Source organism: Ornithodoros turicata, chromosome 6 (assembly GCF_037126465.1).
Source record: "Ornithodoros turicata isolate Travis chromosome 6, ASM3712646v1, whole genome shotgun sequence".
Taxonomy (NCBI): domain Eukaryota; kingdom Metazoa; phylum Arthropoda; class Arachnida; order Ixodida; family Argasidae; genus Ornithodoros; species Ornithodoros turicata.
In genome coordinates, this window is record NC_088206.1 from 3,375,521 (window position 1) to 3,396,249 (window position 20,729).

General features: G+C 46.5%; 1 protein-coding gene across 1 annotated transcript; it reads left to right on the forward strand.

Annotated features, from left to right (window-relative positions):
- Positions 1–3,597: 3,597 nt before the first annotated feature.
- LOC135398830 (serine/threonine-protein kinase haspin-like) lies at positions 3,598–20,492 on the forward strand. Its single transcript, XM_064630333.1, has 10 exons — positions 3,598–4,057; positions 5,828–6,153; positions 9,748–9,917; positions 10,742–10,897; positions 11,129–11,191; positions 11,251–11,345; positions 11,430–11,503; positions 12,849–13,086; positions 13,464–13,560; positions 20,222–20,492. The coding sequence occupies exons 1-10, from the start codon at positions 3,751–3,753 to the stop codon at positions 20,436–20,438; spliced, it is 1,743 nt and encodes a 580-aa protein (XP_064486403.1). The 5' UTR covers positions 3,598–3,750; the 3' UTR covers positions 20,439–20,492.
- Positions 20,493–20,729: the final 237 nt, after the last annotated feature.

The window sequence follows — 20,729 nt, forward strand, 5'->3', positions numbered from 1 at the left end:
AACAGACAAAACGTTTTCCAGGTATTGCACCCTCGGTTCTTAACCCCTCGAAATCCGAACAACAAACGGGTTTTTGCAGAAGTGTTCCTGACCTCAATTGACACAGCGGAAGGCATGGTCCAAAGCAAAATTAAACTATTTAGTATTGCATAATAAACAGAGTGTGAATGCGCTAACATCTGTGTTTTGTGAGACTGATACAGAAGAAGGCATGGTCGAAAGCAAAATTACACAATATATTGCATTATAAACACAATATCAACTCGGAAATACTGTTCCATTTGCTCGATAGTACTCACTTAACGGAATTTTGGAGTTATGAATCCCTCGATTTATGAACGATTTTTCGGGGAACCGACGGTGTTCATAAATCGAGGGTTGACTTATATATATTCCACATTTATCTCACGAAGAGCACATATTTAAGTTGACCGTTGCATTCAGGAGACCATTTGCGAAGTTCGGTGACTATCTGCAGTCCCGGGGAGTAAATTTCGGGGTTAGAGGGCTAAAATGGGAGTAATTGCAATCTGGAGGACTAGAAGCTGCAATTACTCCCGGTTTAATTTTTTTAATATTGTTTTAGAGTGCATAGGGGCTTTTTTCCGACAGACTTTCCACACAGGCGTATATAGGCAGAGCTCTCCCCGAAGTTTGCCTGGGAATGCTTACTAACCTGCCTATATCTCTCCATCTATCTATATCTGTAGACGGCTCGTATAGAAACAGCCTGGAATTGAAAGCAAATAATTTTTCGTTATCTGAACTCTTTTTGTTAGTGCACGGGATTAAAAATGTCGGCCGCAAAAACAAAAAGAAGCACGTATGAACATGTTCTTTTCCCTTTTTGATTGCGGGATCGATCCCAGCGGAGGACAGGAGCAACTTGGTGTCAGGGTAAGCTGCTTAGATGCGCCGTCTTCCGCGGGGGATGTTAAATATAATTTATTACAAATAAAATTTATTAAATATAACTTATTATAAATAATGCGCCGTGTGCTGAGATTTATTGCACGTTAAAGAACCCTCAGGTGGGCCACATTGGTCCCCTGACCGGCCACTGTTGCATCGCCCCATGATCGTTGTTGTCTCCCGACGTAAAGCCACAAATTATAACTATATACAGTGAACCCTCGTTAATATGACCCCCGATAATCTGACATACGCGCTTTACGACCATACTCTTGGGGAACAATGCAGTGAAACCTCTGCAAATCCCCCCGTTAATATGACAATTCCGCATTATGACCAACATTTTCGGGAACGACCATGGTCATAATAACGAGGGTTCACTGTATATATATATTTTCTTCCCCTCTTTTCGATAAACTGTCGTCTCCTCTGACGTCACGCAAGGTGTCGCAAAAACGCGCCGACGAAAAGAACAGAGAATCAGAACGGTGCACGTGTCGGTACGCAAAGAATAGAAGTATATACGAATAGAAAAAGAAAACGGCGATACAACGGCAAAGGGTGGTTTAAAATCGATATTCTCCCACCGAGTCGTGTGTATGCAAAAGGGATCGTGTTTCCCTGACTTGGCAGGGCCGTTATTGCCACTTTACGGGTCTCAAAATGTTTGCCTCTTTTTCGTTCCTCGCCATCTGCGGTGATTTTTGCGTCGCGACGCAAATGTATCGCCGATACGCTCCCTCTCGCGAGCTTCCGGATTATACCTGCCTTTTTGTGCGTCTTGCTTCGCTCGTTGACGGAGCACCTGTCACTTTCACGTTGCCCCTGTTTGCTAAGAAGCACGAGAAGCGTTAAAGGTTTCGTTACGTAACGCGGCAAACGTTAAAGAGGCTTTGAACCTGATTCCGGGGGAGGGGAGTGACTCTCGTACAATTGAAAGGGCACTACTTCTTCAGGTTAAATAGTGAGTTTTAGAATATCGTACGCTATCTCCTTTGCGTACCTAACGGATAGACGCGCAATACATAAACAGAGGTTTGCGCATTGCGCAGAACCACCACGCTATCCCTTACGCACGCAAAGGCGACAGCATACGTTATACTAGAACTCGCTATTGTCTAAAGTACCGAAGCTTTTTATTTTTTTGCGATTTAACGATTTTTAGCGATTTTATCACTATTGTGTGTCGCGTATAGATCTCTACCCGAGAAACGTCATCACGACGTTGGTAGACAGACTGAAACCGAAACATATCGGAACGGGGGGGTTCCACGATTGGGCACTTGTTCGGTGCCTCCTATTGAAAGAAAAGTAGGACCGAAGGTCGCGTCCCTTTCAGAGACCGTCCTAATCCACTCAAGACCGTAACTTTCGGGCGCGACCTTGTTCGCCCCCTAGCTTTGAGCGTAGTTCAACTCTACCAAATTGGTGGCGCTGTCGAACACTATGACGTCATTTCTTTACAAACAGGGAGAGGTCTATTACTATGTTGCTAGAAAATGCAAAATAGTCTGGCGCTGCTTGCAGTGTCCGGTTGTTATTTGTTCGCAGTACAGGATTGTTGAGTGTTGACAGTGTTGATAAGGAGGTCTGATAAAGTTGGACATAAAACTGATGTTAAGGACATTTTTATTATTATTCTTTTTTTTTTTTTCGAAGTCCGACCGCACCAGACTTGCTTTTTTGTATGCATGTTCCGTACTATGGCTCATAACATTTTACAGCGATAGTCACATCTGTCGCGAATCTCACGTATGTTACAAACAATGCTGTTGGCAACAACATTTGTGTGTGTGTATTTTTTCATCTGCCATGACCTGCTAATGTGCCGCTGGGTTTTCCGGCAGACTTTCCGTACGCGTGTCGGCACATTTCCCAATGAAGTCGGCCCAGGACGCATACTAGTCCCTCTGTCCCCCACTCCTTCCTGCCGTCCTCTCTCCATCTGTCCACGTCTGTACGCCGCTCATGGCCACAGTTGCTTCGCGGCGCTAACACGGAGTTTAAAAAAAGAAGTTGTTGCCACAAACGTACGTGTCACCGCAAGACCACCGGGAATCCTTTTAAGCCACTAACCGAGTTCTGCGTGACCAAAGGTTGCCAGCAGAAGTGTTTGTGGTCTACGAGTCTATGTCCTTGTAGTACGACAGATGGGCTAGTGGTTCCCCAGGAAATTGGATGCCTTGCTTGTCCATCAGCGAGTCTGAAGCCTTGAAACTGCATGTACTGGACCGCTGTACCTTTTCTCGATATGTGATTTCTGAGGTTCGCGTTGTAACTTATTCCCTTTGATTGGTGTCGTGTCTCCCCGTCGGCATCCACTGCTGCCCGCCTGACAAATCACGGCATGCTGCTCGGGGCCATCGCAGGCTTCGTAGGGCACTATTCCGATATTTTTCTTAAGCTGTCGAAGGAAAACCTAGGGCAAGCACCCCTCCAGCACAGTCGGTGCCAGTGACTGAAGTCGGATCCTTAAACACTATCAGGCTAATCTTGGCACTTTCCCCTCTGCTATCATACGAATGTCTACACAGGCAACATTCCTAGTTAACGATGAACGTCCCTTCCAACTGTCCCTTCTATGTTGTTCCAGCCTCAGAACATCAGTTTATCTCTTATTCCTAGTTAGTTTGTCAGCAGGCTGGTTGAATGAACCGATCTGAATGCGGTGAGCCCAACGAGGATGACGAGGTTGACATCTTCCTCGCGTGCACGCGAGATCCTCCGAACGGGCAGGTCGCCGAGCAACAGTGTTCCTGGCTGCCGACGGATGTTCACGAGTCTTTGGGCAACCTGCTGAAAGGAATCTGAACCATCCAGTGTCGTCGAGCCGGCAGCATGTTCTTGGCCACCATCGTGTCCACTCTCGTTGTCCTGGCAACTATCTTCTACGCGTATTACAACTTCCAAAAGAGCAAGGAGGGTCAGAAGGTACGTCCAGAAACTCCGAGGACGCCGAAGCAGCCCAAGACATCGACAGCGGCGTTCCCGGTGTGCGTAGTGGCATCTTCGGTGCCGAGTGACCTGAAGGTATCCGGACACTCTATGCTCATGGGCGACGTCGTGGTGGACGGGAAAAAGGACGAGAGGCAAGAGGGGAAGGAAGAGGACGTGCTCAGCTACGGCGAAGGGGTGCAGACTAACGGTAAGTGTTAGATGGCTCTCCTGCAACCACGAGGATCGAGACGCGTACGAAGACTCTTCCTGCAGAGCTAAAGCTGTTTGGATTGCACAAACCTGTAACCGTCCAGGATATGCTGAAACCAACACCACGATGTATCCCATGCATTTTGGAAGCTTAAGTCGTCTTGCAAGCTGAAGGTCACCTATCGCCACTCGAAAGGGTCTTAACTGTGGTGCATGACACATGCGTAGGTTCCTCTTCGGGGAGGCTTAAACCCCTTTCAACAACACTACAGGCACCGCTGGCGAAATTGTCCTTTATTCGATCTTGCCCAGAACTTCGCTTGTGGTACCCGACACTGGTGTGCGCCCCATTATAACAAATATTGGGCTCCTTGAACTTTCGCTTCTCCCTCTGGGCTCACCGATGTCAACGGCACTGCCTTGTGACACCATAACCAACCACAAGAGTGGTGCCACGTACGCGAACAGACATGTCGCATGAGTAGCTAAAGCAGAATTTGAAGGCTCGCGAACAAAGGGTTGTGTACAACGAGCGTTGATTACAGCTTTTTATTTCATTCGAGTCGTACTCACGTTGAAGATCAGTGTAACAGTTCCACGTTAGTAAACAACACCCACGCGACCGTTTATGTATTCCCTGGTGCACCCTTTGTAAACTTTTATGACCTGAACTATTGCACAAGGGACCGGTTCGAGGTCTGGAACACGAACCAAAGGGCTATATTATAGTGCGACCGATACTGTCAATGTTGCCTTGTAGAGCCCGTTCGTCATGTAGAATGCAACGCAGTGCACCTCCTTGTTAATGAAGCATTCAGCATCGCGTGCCTTCGTGGCCCCCGCAGGCGTCTTGGGTCGTCCCCCGCAGGACCTTGGGTCGCTGCGCGCTGCGCCACCATGTCGTGCGTGTAAGGCAGCGTTCACACGGGGCAACTTTTTCCAGCATCTATGAGCAACTTTGGAGTTGCTGTTAGCCGGCAACCTCCAGCAACTCGAGTTGCTCCGAGTTGCTGCGAAACGCTCGCCGACCGAAAACTTGAGAAGTTGCTCGTGCACCGGCCAATCAGCGAGGGGAGCATTGCCACGTAACTCCCGATTGCGCTGTGGATTTTGTTCGTGGATTCATGGGTTCAAATCCTGAAGGTGCATCTGGGAAATAACTTTTTCTTTTTTTTACGATCACGTAAACACATCAGTTGTCATTTCTGGTAGGTAATAATGATCTATTGGGGCTATAAAACTGACTGAAATTTGATAAACAGCAGCTAAAGAAAAGATTCCACCAGTTCGATTCGAACCCACATTCTCCGGTCGCCATAAGGTTGCTTGTGGGTGGAGCTACAGAGTTGCTACGTGTGAACGCGGACTCGAAATTGCTCGAAAGACGTTGGTTTGAGTTGCTTCGAGTTGCTGGGAAAAGTTGCCCCGTGTGAACGCCGGCTAAGCGCTGCCGAGAACGGTCGCAAGCCCCATACGGGGGCGGATCCAGATCCTCGGCTTGGGTAGGGAGGGGCAGTTCCTTTGTCGGAGCGCGTAGTGGGGGAGGGGAGAGAGGGAAGTCCCAATGTATAAACTTACGTATGGGGGACGATCGCCGATCCGCCCCCCCCCCCCCCCCCCCCTGTTGGATCCGCCCCTGGTTACATACCCAGCGGACTAGGCTGCGCGGTGCTGGCGCCTGCGAGGGTCACGCGTTGCGATTCAGTCTGACGGCGGCTGTACATTGCTACCAACGAACCTTGCTCTCATAGTGCTGTCCGTGGCACAGTTATTCTGCAGAAACCCGTGAAGGCAGACACACCAGAAGAGCGGAGCGCTGGGCAAAATTGGCTGACACGGAATCTGACGCAGCTGCAGGCTCACTCACGAGGATACCTTCTAAGACAGTCCCTGGAACGCACCAGGCAGGCCCGGCAGAAGGCTGCGCTCGCCATCCAAACATGGTGGAAAGCTCGGCGACAAGGGCCCGGCGATTTCGAAGACGAGGACGACTTCTTTGGCAAGTGCGGTAACGCCGACTTCTACAGGGTGTACCAGAGCGAGGAGAGCGAGGTTACCTGGTCCGCTGAAGAGACGGACATGCTGTTGGAACAGGTACGGGTCATATACAGAAATTGAAATTGCCCCTCGATGGGTATGAAATACACGTTGGATGACAAGTGGTGATCACGAGCATGTCACAGTGGTCAGACAGTAGATTAATGTTGTCGACGTGAGGGTTCTCTAACGTGCGTTGTTAAACGTCACATTCACAGCAATTTACACGCAAGCAAGCAATTACACGCAAGCAATTTACACTATATGCCACAGAATGCCACGTTCGAAACCGGAACTTCGGGATAATATGGTAGACCGAAACACATGCGAGGGATTTGAAATAGAAACATCCGATGATGGGATTTCTTTCGTTAAAGCGTCTCTAAAGGGTCGTACAATCTAATAGATTCCGAAGCCTAACTTATTCGTCAGTATTATGGGAGCTGTGAACGTTTTCATCGTAGATTTGTTCGTACTGAGCCTTCTAATAAACGATTTAAACGCTAGTTCAAGGTGAGCCCTTCTGAACTTTTTCACTGACACCATTTCTAAATCCTTCCGCAAAACGGCTTTTGATTGAATTATCTTCACCCAGAGAAGCGCGTATCTGATAATAATAATAATTCCATCACAGGTGCGTTGGATGTGCTTTTGCATAACGTATTTATTAGTATTTTATAAATTATAATGTGAGCATTTTCGTCCCGTTCACCCCGCCCCACCATATGATGCCTTTAGGTGTCTTTGAGGTGCCCGTATGTTGAATAAATAAATGTGCAGTCGGTTTTCGAGAAATGTACGGCAGTAGACCCGTGAAATGCTTTCATCGACTATCAGCTATAAGGTAATATAATATCGGGTAATATTCAGGGATGAGCACAGATCGCAGTTGCTATGCCGCTGTTACTATAACGCTGTTGGTGCAAGACATTCTGCCCCGTTGCATTGTGAACAATGCACTACGGAATGGTGTGCGTTCTGGGTAGGTCATGTTCCGCAAGCCAGTCAGAAAACGTTTGCAGGATTTCCATGACACATCTGAGCTGGTGTAGAAGGGTAGAAAAATCCAGTGATATAGTATTGCGAACACACACTGTTCTTCTTCTTCTTCTGGGCGAAGAACTACCTAGAAGAACAACAGTCTCTGTTCGAAGTATCGACTGCTCCCGGTCCTGAGGCACTTCCCTTCACATCTGAGCTGGGCTCGGCAGAGAACCTCAAATATCCTCCTTTCCCAACCTTAAGCATATTCGGCGTCTCTTGGGGCAGGTGCTGGCTTGCCGTCTTGTTTTCTTTACCGCCCGTCTTGATTTCCAACGCAGATTTGCCTTCGCGGGAGTAACATTTACATGCTCCGCCGTGTTGAGTATACGCCTCGGCGACTCCGCTCTCTACGTAGCGTAACAAGAACAAGAATATCTCGTCCAATAACCCTGCGGCGAGTTCTTCCCGTTTGGCTTCCCCGCATGTTTCGATCTGATGGCAAAAGGCGTTGCTGTAAGCGTCTGTTTGAGTGCAGATCTGTGTTGGGGGCTGGCTGATAAAAAATGCAGGGCACCGGATGGTGATCATAAGGGTGGGTCGTAAAAGCGGCTTAGGTTGTAATAAAGTGCAAAGGAATAACCGTTCGATAATCTCGCATCGAATTTGGATGCGATGTCAGTCGATATGGTCACTGGCCAATCGATCGATGGTCGAAAGTTGGACGTACGCAAGTTCCCCGGATCGGGATAAACACTAAACATTAACGGTCTCCCTGTTGACGCAAAGACGGGTTAATTCGATAGCAATCGTTGAACTTCTACGCAAATGCGGGTAATAATTTTAAATTTCGTGTAATGGCTCGACGATATGGGTCAGATGAAGGATATAAGGCGCTGTAGGGTTTGGCGTACTTGCCCGACGTGAAAGTGAAGGAACTACGATCCCGCAGTCTGTCCTTCAATGCACCACCACTGCACCACTCCACACTGCACCACTCCACACTGCACCACTCCACACTGCACCACTCCACACTGCATCAGTCCACACTGCATCAGTCCACACTGCACCAGTCCACACTGCACCAGTCCACACTGCACCAGTCCACCTTCGGCCTGTATATCGTCTCGGGGGGCCATAAACGAGCTTCCTGCACGGGACCCGTGGTTGCCATGCGACTACTGAAGTTTTTCTTTTTCTTTCCTTTGTTTCTTACAGCGGTCAGGAGCACCTATATGCTCGTACCAGAGTAATACTATTCCATACTATTTCTAATGTGCTTTACAGTATCGGTACGTTTCTGCGTGTCAAGTTCACAATCAACCTCAAAATCGATTGTCGTGCATGCCGGTGACGAACACTTTTTTTCGTATATCCTGAGCCATTAGTGATCTGAAGCATTCACATGAAACCTGTAGTGATGACGACAGGCCTAAATGGGTTTACTGTAGCGCGTAGACAAATTCCACGAATATGAGAAGTGTGAGAATTCCGCGACGGAGCGCTCTTTCTTGCTCTGCGGATGAAGTTCAACTACTTACTGTCGTCACTTCTGAATCTTGCGAGGCCGAACAACATTTGAGTTTGCTGAACTCGCCGAGTTTGCCGGATGTGTGTGAACTCCGCACAGGCTCTTGGCTGGAGATGTTGGAGGTTGCTCTGTAGCGCATTCAGGTTGCCCGCTCCGGGCGGACCAGTGATATTCGCATTAAGAGAGACTCTGACCAGAGAGTATGTCCAGTTCCTCCAGTTCCTTCTGAACGAGTCTTCCGTATGCTGGCGAGAGCACGAGTTCAGCGTATAGTGTAGTGGTTAGCATACCTAGACCGGCAGTCAAGAGAGACGTGTGTGTTCGGTTCCTGGCACTCGCGGACTTCTCTCAAGTGTGCAGGGGTTGCCAGATGGCGAAGGCCTTGTATAGCCCGTTTTCCGGCCACCTGTAGCCAAAATATAGCCAAGCACGCAAATATCTTCTAGCCAAAAAATAGCCAAAAGCGCCCGATGTGCTTGCACATGCTACAGATGCTGCGGGAGGCGAGATTTGCCTGGTGCAATCCCGTCTGAAAGGTACAATATTCTGTGCCAATCCGGCCGCATAAGGACTCACCTTCCAGAACTTTTTTCGTGTTCTTCTAGGACGCGTTATCAATTGCGCCCACCTTTAAATTCCGGAGCATTCTCCCACTCTCGACGGCAACGATTCATATGAGCAAGTGGGCAAAGTATACGCGACGTCACTGTCGAGTATGCTTTGCCCACTTGCTCATATGAATCGAGAGAGCCAGCCGTGATTACCAAACCAAGTGCACGCAAACGAAAGCAATGAAAGGCAAACTACAAGACGCTTCTTTGTTTTATTGTATGTATTGCATCAGCAAAGCGAAGCTTTGGCACATAAAGCACGAGCTTTCAGGGTCAGGGAGAACGCACTGACGCAGCCGTGGATGCAAGGAACGTCTGAAACTATGGATTCTCCCCTTGTTTCACATTTTCGTCGTCTCTAAGCGGAACCACGGTTGAAATGCAGAAAATAGCCAAAAAGTAGCCAAATAGCCAAACCAGATTTTTACCCGCCAAATGCGAGCAAAATTAGCCAAATTTGGCTATTTCTAGCCAAATCTGGCAACCCTGTCAGCAGCTCTTGCAAGGCGCGTTTATTTTCATTCGCAGACAGACGAATCTGAAACTGAAACCGGAAGTGGCTATGAAACGGGAACTTCGTCGGCTGCCACGGGAAGCAGACTGTCCAGATGCGAACAGAGCGAGGGCATGTTTGGAGACCTCTTGACTTTGGTTGGCCAATCGAAGGTGCTCACCTTTCACGACGTCTTGGCCACTGTGTAAGTTCGCACGAGGTGCTCGTGAACAACCGTGTAATCTTAGTAACCGGCAGTGATGGCCAGTAGTTAACTACATGTAGTTAAACTACTAGTTAAACTACCTGATTGTAGTTAAAAAGTAGTTATCAACTACTTGCAGAAATGTAGTGGCAACTCCTAGTTAAACTACTATTTTAAGTAGTTAACGACAGTAGTTAGGTTACTGAAGGCGCCAACTACTTCCGATTGTGCCGCAAGCTTTACGGCACGATTGTGCTTCCGACTTTTACCTCGAGGTACTTGTTTGATGAGAACGGAGGTGCAGAGCAATTGTGTCGTGCATGTGTAACTAAATCTTCACTTTTAATGCTTGTCTAGTGAAGCCTCATTTGCTGTGAAATAATTCTTCAACTTAGTTTATCGCGTAGGCACAGAAAGAATTTCGCCTCAAGCTTTGTATTTGACGATCGTAGCAATGACTGCAGCCAAAGTTTATCATTGCTCGTGATTCATATTTAGGTGTCTAAGAACACTAAAGGGTGTTGATGGACAACGTTAAGTAGTTATAGATGTAGTTAAACTACATTGCAGTAGTTAAAGAAGTAGTTTTACCTACTCCCCTGAAAAGTAGTTGAACTACTAGTTAAACTACTCAATCACAAAGTAGTTAGTAGTTACAGTTAAACTACTGTAGAAGTAGTTAGTGGCCATCACTGGTAACCGGTATGGCATCTCGCCATCGTTCCGAGGCCAGATGAAAGTTTCCTTTTGTCCCATACAAATGCGCCGTGCAACCAAGACACACTTTGAATGGATACTGAGTATATAGGTGCGTCGTATTTTAGCCGTCATGCGCAGGGCTGCGTCAAGATAGCCGAAGGCACTCACTCTGACATCTTCAGGATCTATACGGCCGAAGGGACGAGCATCCTCAAGGTCACGAACTTGGAATACATCGTCACTTTTTGGGACACGTTGTACGCTGAAGCAGCTATCAGTCTGTACGTGTTTAGTTTGTCCTATTCTTGTACATTGTTTGCGATTCAATCTATTGAAGACGCACTTTTCGGGTCCTCACTTGTTTAGTAAACTACTTTGTTGACTATAAATGTGTAAATGTACTACTCGTTATGCTATGCCGTTCGCCAACTGATAGTCATAGTTACTAATAGTTGTGTTATTATCCTACTATAGTTACCGCACTTTTTCAACAGTCTCTTTATCTTTATCAGGGAGCTGTCTAATTTAAGGAACCGCTCGGACTTCCACACCATAGGGTTTGCGGACACTAAAGGGTACACCTATCCCCCATGCTTTCCGTATCGCTACTAACGATAACCACTCTTTTTTGCAGTGTGTTCTGCCTATTCGATTCGTACCCACGAGAGTTTATCCAAGCGTGGAAGGACTATACGTCCTGGAAGAGAACGGACCACGTGCATGGTCCAGGTGTGTACATCTGGCGAATGTAGTTGTCCCAGCGTTCTCTCCAGGACCTCATTCATGCAAAGCATATTCTCTCTGTTTGGATAGAGCGGCTTGAAGATCCCCAGCCTTATATTGTGTTCCATACCACGTACGCCGGGGTCCCGTTAACGCAAGTCAAGGTTGGTGACATCGAGCTTGTGGTTTGTGAAACAATGGTGGTTGTGAATCCCCCTATTTGTTAACTTTATTAATTTGTTAACTTTCTTAATTAATTTTTTTTAATTTTTTAATTAAAAAATGTGTTAATTTGTTAACTTTCCTACCCCCTGTAAGAAGTGCGCGTGACTTATAGTAGAATACTATAATAGTACTTAGTAGTGCTTATAGTAGAATAATAAAACGAGATGGTATTTGGAATTTCTGAAAATTTATGTTATGTACTGGTATAGTAGTAGTATAGTAGTGTAGTCGCAGCTGTGGCAAAGTACGTACACTCTTAAAAATGAACTTCACTGCATAGCACGCTCCTGGCCAACCATCATCTCAAATGATATCGTTATCTGCTTTGATTTGTGGAAAACGGGAGGCGTACGCCTTTTTTGTGACAATTATGAACAACATAAGTGTCACAAAAAAGGCGTACGCCTCCCGTTTTCAACAAATCAGGGCAGATAACGATATCATTTGAGGTGATGGTTGGCTAGGAGCGTGCTATGTTGTGAAGTTCATTTTTAAGAGTGTAGTACACAAAAAAATCAATGTCTGAAAAACCAATTTGAAGCGATATGAGCTTAAAAATGAACAGTCCCATAAACTTCAAATTGCTTTATATATATATATATATATATATGAATGTATAACTGAGTACAGATGGACGCGAAAACAAATAGACTACAAGTAATGAAGAGACTTGGGAGGCCGTATAAGGGTTAAAAACACTTGCTACTTTTATTACATTAATAATTAAGGGGGCGCTAGGAATAGGTTTACAGTTAGGGGTCGACGTTTCGGCAGTCAGCGCTGCCTTCAACAGAAGGCAGCGCCTTCAGGCAGCGCTGCCTTCTGTTGAAGGCAGCGCTGACTGCCGAAACGTCGACCCCTAACTGTAAACCTATTCCTAGCGCCCCCTTAATTATTAATGTAATAAAAGTAGCAAGTGTTTTTAACCCTTATACGACCTCCCAAGTCTCTTCATTACTTGTAGTCTATATATATATATATATATACTACTATTTTTATACTATACTACTACTATACCACTGCGTAACATAAATTTTCGGAAATTCACTGTTCACTTTTAAGCTCATATCGCTTCAGCGGTTTATATTAGGTTTGTTGAGCAGTGTTTTTGTGCGAATATATTTCTGACTAAAACTAGCTACCAGGTATACTGGGCAGCTACTGGCATACTGCAGGTTGAAAACAGTTCTCATATTAGACGTGTGAAAAGAAGTTGTTACACGCAAAGAACGAGAACATGCAGTGTTGCAGCCCCAGGTAGAAAGAAATCTTGTACCCATACAGGTGGACACAGCGCTGCAACTGCGCAGTATCCTACAGCAAGTGGCCGTCTCATTGGCAGTTGCCGAGTGTGCCTACCAGTTCGAACACCGTGACCTGAGTCTCAATCATATCCTGGTGGACAAGACACAGTACGAACTGATTCAGTGCAGCCTCAATGGACAAAGTATATTCATCAATACCTGGGGCGTCGTCGCCACAGTCATCGACTATGCACTGTCCAGGCTGAAGGACAGTAATAGTGAGTTACTCCTCCTAGCAATGGAACGATATCGGTGTTTTTCCTAACTGCCGTTATCGATGTTTCGTATCCTATCGTTATGTGTTTACTGGTGCAAACATCGATATCTCGTTTCGATTTGTTATCGGTTGCAAATGTGTATGGATAGAATATCGACGCTTTTTATGCGAATATCGATATTTATCCATGAAAGGATCGATATCTATCGATAGACTATCGATGTTTTTACGCAGATAGCGATATTTATGGACAAAAGACCGATATACGTCGATAAATTATCGACGTATTTACTCGATATCTCGATCTATTTATCGATATTCAGAACGTTAGTACCTCTACCTCTGTGGTGTAACGGCAGTTTCGCTTTTTCTGTGCAGCTGGTCAAATAATTTTCTCCAATCTGCGGCGCCTGTCTCCGTATTCGTCGTCTACGGGGCTAAGCAACATCTATAAATACGTCGGAGATCTTACAAAGTAAGTATCCCATTCATTCATTCATGACCGCAAGAAACCTGGTCGAGGACGTCTGCAAATTGGAAGACAAGTTACCGTTACCCAGGCACGGGCGAAGTTAAAATAGACGGTCACATCCGTTCCAGTCGATTTTGGAACTATATAGTGTTCTATTTTACCCCTCGTGCACCCACTAACCACGGTATCGACGGTGTCGGTACTTTGAATGGAATACATGACAAGAGCAGACGCCAGATGTTGAGTGTATGCCGGAATTCCCTTTCTCGAAAAACGAGAAAACGTCACTCCCTAACAACCAATGAGGGCGCGACCTTGAGAAAATGAATGCCGCGGCCTCCTCAGGGAGTCACGGAGCGTCTGGACGCGGACTGCGCCTTTCTCCTTTGAGCGCTGCACACTTGTATACAGAGACTCGAATATACAGTAATATTTAGGTTACGTATCTCAAACACTTTTCAGTATTTAGTAATCTAACTTTTAATGGGTTCTACCCATTTTGTGAGTTACTCTGTGCGTGACACCGCGGTCGAGCGAAAGATTCTCGGCAATGCGCTTGTTGTTATATGTACGTACTTTAGCGTCTGAGATATTCGGGGCATCCACATCCCTCTTGCGAAGGGGTAGCGTGCAGCGTCTCGCGTTTGGAAGCATGCATGAGGCGATGTGTTGTCCTGAGGGGTATATATGGGTAAACCGTTAGGACCTATAATTTAATATTGAGCACTATCCTGACGGAAAAAACGTATGTTGTCGGACGATGCCGAACATGGTGGTATCGGTTTCAGTTCAGTTCAGTTCAAATGTTTTATTTTACAGCTGCATAGATGTGTTTCCGATTGCGACCGTCCCGTCGAGGCAGTGTTTCTCGCCTTATGTTACTGGAGGAAAGCCGCGACCGTGCCAGCACGACTTCAAGTAGCCTACCAATAGAAGAGTAGAAGCCACTGTAGTAGTACAGCTCCCATCAACCTTCATAATAACACCCTGAAAAAAACATGGTCTCGTTCTCGGGCGCGATTACAGTAACCTTTGGGGCCATGAGGAAACCTTAGTTGGACAAAATTATTCTGTTAGTGTAACGCAAGGATTTTGTTCCGTTAACATTCCCCCAGTTCCCCCAGGGGGGTGGCTGTCATCGCGCTCGGAAATGAGACAAAACTTTTTTCCAGTGTTATTATTAAGGTTGACGGGAGGTGTACCAATAGTACAAGTAGAAGTCACTGTGGGCGAACTAGATGTCGCGCAAGTAGCAACGTACGTATTTTATTATTAGTATTATTATTATCATCATTATTATTATTATTCATCGTTCCGTCGCAACATATATCTTGATCTTTGCCGGACGGTTGCCGGATTCATTTAACGCATTGTACACTCTTAAAAATGAACTTCACCACATAGCACGCTCCTAGCCAACCATCCTCCCGAATGACGACGTTCTCGCCCCTGATTTGTTGAAAATGGGAGGCGGAGCCGCCATTATGCACGGCACAGAATAGGCTCCGCCTCCCGTTTTGAACAAAGCGGCGAGCACGTTGTCATTCGGGATGAAGGTTGGTTAAGAGCGTGCTATGTGGTGAAGTTCATTTCTAAGAGTGTAGGTTACCAAGTGATGCTCGTTAATCCCAAGACCACGCAGGCAGGAGAATAACTACTGTGTTACGGTTTACAATTGCTAGGCACTAAACACTGTTGTTGCACGCTCCGTCATGATATTTGGAGCTACGATGCCAAACGTTTCAACGAATTATCATCGTATCGCGGAATTTCATAACCAGCAGTATCGTTGCCGTGGCGTCACTGCTTGCGTTTTCGGACCTGCTAAGCATGGGCTTCAGAAATACCGTGCTGATTATTGCGTTGTAGCAAAACTGTTGCCTGTCGCGCTTATTGCTGCTGCGCACCTCTTAACATCCGCAAAGGTTGGCTTGCTCATACTTCACGGTAAAACCGGGTTGCGGTTCGCTTTTCCTTGATTGTCTTAAAAAGGGTAGTTGTATCTGTTGGTAAAATTCTGCACAACATCAGCACGCCCAGCGTGCACACGCGATACATAAACTTTCGTGTGCCTCGTGTTTCCCGGTCTTTCTTAGAAATTTTCGCCCGACACGCTAACCTGGGAATAGCAGATGCAGTGATGGCCGCTAACTACTTCTACAGTAGTTTAACTATAACTACTAACTACTTCGTGATGGAGTAGTTTAACTAGTAGTTCAACTACTTTTCAGGGGAGTAGTTAAAACTACTTCTTTAACTACTTCAATGTAGTTTAACTACACCTATAACTACTTAACGTTGTCCATCAACACCAATCCCTTGTAGTGTTCTTGGACTCCTAAATATAAATCACAAGCAATGATAAACTTTAGCTGAAGCCACTGCTACGACCGTGAAATACAAAGCTTGCGGCGGGATTCTTTCTGTGCTTCCGCGATAAACTGAGTTGCATAATTATTTCACAGCAAATGAGGCTTCACTGGACAACGGTGTTGCGGATTTAAATCCGGGGATTTGATTTAAATCCATCAAAGGGCTCGTGGATTTGATTTGGGATTTGGTTTACGGGGAAAATATGACGACGATTTGGATTTGGATTGAATCACATTTTTGACAAATGATTTGGATTTGGATTGAATCACAATTTTGGCAGATGATTTGGATTTGGATTGAATCACGTTTTTTTTTTTTTTTTTTTTTTCGACGGAATTGGATGTGTATTTGGTCAAGCTTCTGAAGGGAAATGGTTGGATTTTGACTGCTACGAAATTTGACGTTGACGGGCGGGCAGATTCTTTGTCAGTCGTATCTGAGGCCGTCTCTGTAATTACGTTTTTACAAGAGATTTGACTGAATTGCATTTCACATTTGTTTGCACATGATGCAATGCAACTCTTAATGAGGAGAAGGTCTAAAAAGTGTTTGGATTTGAGATGGCTTGCCTTGCATCCCGCCATCTCGGTTCCCAATGTCCCGCTAAAAGTTGTGTTTCATTTAAAAAGAAATGCCACGATTTTTTGATTGCGTGAAGCAATCTACGGATACTGTTTGTAGACCGCTTCAAGTTTAAGAGGTGGTTTGTCTGTCAGACAGACCACCTCTAAGGCATATAGCCATCTTCCCTTCCGAGCACTAAAGGTACGTCATGCAATACTCTCACATATAATCACATGGGCAGTTCGATGTCTAATTCACAACGGTATCACAGCTTTCTATAATTTCTCAGAAATGGAACGCATTGGAGAAAGCGCACCACTGGTCCACTGAGCTCAAACAATGTACGTTCGAGAAAAGGACTACCATACACGTATTTTGCCTGTTTTATTGGCTCTGAACTGCGACTGATGTCGCGTTCTGGTGTCCCAGAGATTGCTAAAATAAGTCCCGAAATGTCCACATGAGAACCAGTCGTATGAGGTCATTGTGTCCAGGAACAGGAATGTGAATGTTGGTTGCCCTTTTTCATAGAGGCTTGCTTATGGTCAACTCGGTGCCACCGCAGAACTCTTACCGCAAAAACGAACGACGAAATCCTCTATTTAAGCGAGTGTACAGTAAAGGATGATGTTGTTTCCCCTCTCTGCTATTGGATGTCCGCAGTGGCCCGCTACCCGCTGCTTTCGGAAGTAGCGAAACATGTATTTGCAGTACCTGCAAGTTCTGGAGCAGTCATACGAGTGCTCTCTGCAGCCAGCCTGATCAAGACCGCGAAAAGAAACAGGCTGCACCAAGCTACATTGGAGCAGCTGGTCTTTCTAAACAAGAACTTGAGAGAATAAGACTGCTTACGCGTGTTGGGCGGATGCACTACTGCGTTTGTTATAACACAACTGCGGTGTGCAGCACGCAGCCGTCACATTTAACACAACGTAATTCCCGGCAGTTGGCTTTATCTTATGTGCCGAGTAAGCGTATTTGACAAATATGTTACTCCGATATCCACGTGAAAATAAATAAAATGTCAGTGTCAACCTTCGCATCGCTATGTTGGCTGTTGATACTCTTCGCTGCAGGTGAGATTTATGTGTTTATACCATGTCACGGGTATTATCCAGCGAATGCATTCAGTAACTGTATCTTGTAGACATGGTCAGCTGCATGCTACAGTTATTTCGGGAACTTTAGCCCCCGGATTCGTTGACGGATTTGATGAATCCTGATTTAAAACCGGATTTGATTTAGCACACCAAAAACAAATCCGAATTTAAAATGATATTTGTCGCCTCAAGTTTAAATCCAGACTTGATTTGGATTTGATTTGCGGTGTTCCGAAAAACATGAATTTGATTTAAATCCGATTTGACTCGTTAAATCCGCAACACTGCTGGACAAGCATTAAAAGTGAAGATTTAGTACACATGCACGACACCGTTCTCATCAAACAAGTAGCTCAAGGTAAAAGTCGGAAGCACAATCGTGCCGTAAAGCTTGCGGCCAAATCGGAAGTAGTTCGCGCCTTCAGTAACCTAACTACTGTAGTTAACTACTTAAAATAGTAGTTTAACTAGTAGTTGCCACTACATTTCTGCAAGTAGTTGATAACTACTTTTTAACTACAGTCTGGTAGTTTAACTAGTAGTTTAACTACATGTAGTTAACTACTGGCCATCACTGAGCAGATGTACGTGACGAAACGCTTATTTCGTAAACTTTCTCGTTACCTTTACGAAACGGTTACGAAACAAAATTTCTCGAGAACTGAAAACCGTTATATAAACTGTTGGGCACGAGCAAACCGTTTGCATTATGCGCTCTGGAATAGGTTCCCCCCCAAATTGAATCGTCACGCCTTTGTGCACACTCCAAATGACGATAAGAAACGCGCGGATTGATTTTTCCACTGTCGCAGGGAGAGAAAAAGTGCATGACTGATAGTTCCATGAATCGATTATTTCGTCTGGCAGAGTCTGAAGGAGGAATGGCCTCTCTGCAGAACCTACTTGCATATGGTCCCCCTTGGAGCTACGGCGCTGATGCTTATTGGCGACGTTTTGCGCGTTTGGCTCCTGATTCACAAACCAAGATTACATCTTACGTAGTCAATGTTAGCGTATTACGTGTGATTAGCTATCACTGTTGAGAAGTTAGTAGCTACTGGTTGCGGGGATCGAACCCATCACGCCTCTGGTTGCCGGTTGGGAGTGCTACTATATAGGCTGGTTTAGCGTCCCGACGTAGTCTTCGCCCGTCTCCGCCCGCGTTCCGCGCCGACAGCCAGCGTTCGCTACGCCACGCTGCCTTATCCTGCCGGGCGCCACGGTCTAAAGGGCAACCTCCATGGAGCGAATTTTGCAACGAAGTTCGCGCGGCAGACTGCCACGCGCGTTCCGCCGCCAGTTGTTCGCCGGCACCAGCTCCATGGAGCGAAAAACCAGCGGACGGCGTCGGGAAGTCATGCTGTGATATCACTGTTGCCAGGGTATAAGATGAAAGCTTAGTGAAATCAGTTGCTCGAAAAATTGCATTTAATGTAACAAATTGCAACTAAATCCAACAACTGTCTGAAAAGATGCGCCCAGTAACGTACCGAAAGGTATATTCACTACTGCGTAAGGAAAATGTGCTTCTTGGCAGAGAATACCTCACGTTCTAGCGCTGCAGTGGGCGAAAGCGCGAGCAGACGACAGCACCCAGTTGTAAGAAGAGGACGATGATTCACGAGAGGCAGACAACCCCGTGCAGACGATCTGGCGTATATTCGTACCGGAAGAGCACTTTGATTGGTTCATCTGCAGTTGACGCTTCCGGAATTGCGGACGCTGGGCGAAAATATCTGGCATGGGCAGATCGGCGGCGGACGCTCACATTTTTGACGCCTCGCGCAGGGCGTCCGACGCTGAGCGAAGTTCGCAGCTTTTTCGCTGTACATTCGCTCCATGGAGGTTGCCCATAACGCGATCCGGCGCAGTGCAACGAAAACTCTACCGGAGATTTTCACGTTTCGAGGTGGGAAAGCAGTCATATCTGGCAACTGTACCCGCGTGCTGGAATCCGACTAAAGACGGTCCGTGTTCTCATCGTTGGCACAGTTATGTTTGTACTACTGTAGTACGATTGGTACCCCCAAACATGGACATTGAATTGAAGAAAATAGTCTTCTCAGCTGTTTCTCCTTCTTTTTGCTTGCCTCTGTAATCCATTCGTCATATTATATAGGCACGGATGTTTCTTAACAGTTTCCATGAAAAGCTCAATGGACGACGCCATGTTGGGAAATGCGAGTCCACCGCGGAGCCCACGCCGTGCACAGCTCGCTGGCCACCGCCAGACGACGGCTGACGTAGTTCTGCGCGTTTCCGCCGCGCCGCGCTTCGCCCAGTGTCGTCGAACTATGAACTCACCGGCGGCGGCTCGCGATTGCGCTGCGCTGCGCTGCGCGTCGTTACGCCCCGTTCCGTCGGACTCTAAGCCAGCCTGCAATACGCCGCTGGATTTGAAACCAGGTCCAGGCGCGCATGCGGCACCTGAGAACGGTTGCAGAGGGCAAGGTGAGTTGCTGTCGACGCATTCCGCCACACCGACACTACGTACTGCAGCTTCGGTCTGACAGCAATTATATACGGTGACTTAAACGAACACACTGTAGTCGTAGATCTACGAACCGCGCTCAATTTATCGCCAGTGTTAGCACCTATATTGATCCCCACTAACCGACTCTACCCAGAGGCAATTGGGCCGGCTTCTACCCGAAGACTAACGTGGCGTACATGATCCACGTGACGAACCAGCTGTACCAGGCGTACCAGCAGAAGTTTGGCCGCCAGAGCGACCGCATGGAAGCCGATGCTTGGTCCGACGTCCACAGTTGGAGAGTCGTCCTGCCCGAGTACCGCTCCATGGCGGACTTTGTCCATTCAAAGTTTCGCTTCGCCGGTTCATAGGAATCTCTATAGCAGGAGGCATAAATTAGAATAAAGAGTCAGGAGGTAAATTAATGATAGCGCATCGTGACGTTTAAAAGCGACGAGTACGTGATCTTTGTCTAGTACGTGTATCGGCATAGTGTATATATATAGATCTGTCTGAATATAATTGAAAGGCAATAAAGTGTGATCATATACGGTGTGCACCGGTGTTAGCAGTAAATGCTGATGAGAAACCGTGCGTGACAGATCCCAGACACTTTCCACAGAAGCGTCCGTCCAGAACGGTAAGCGTTAAATGCATGAAGT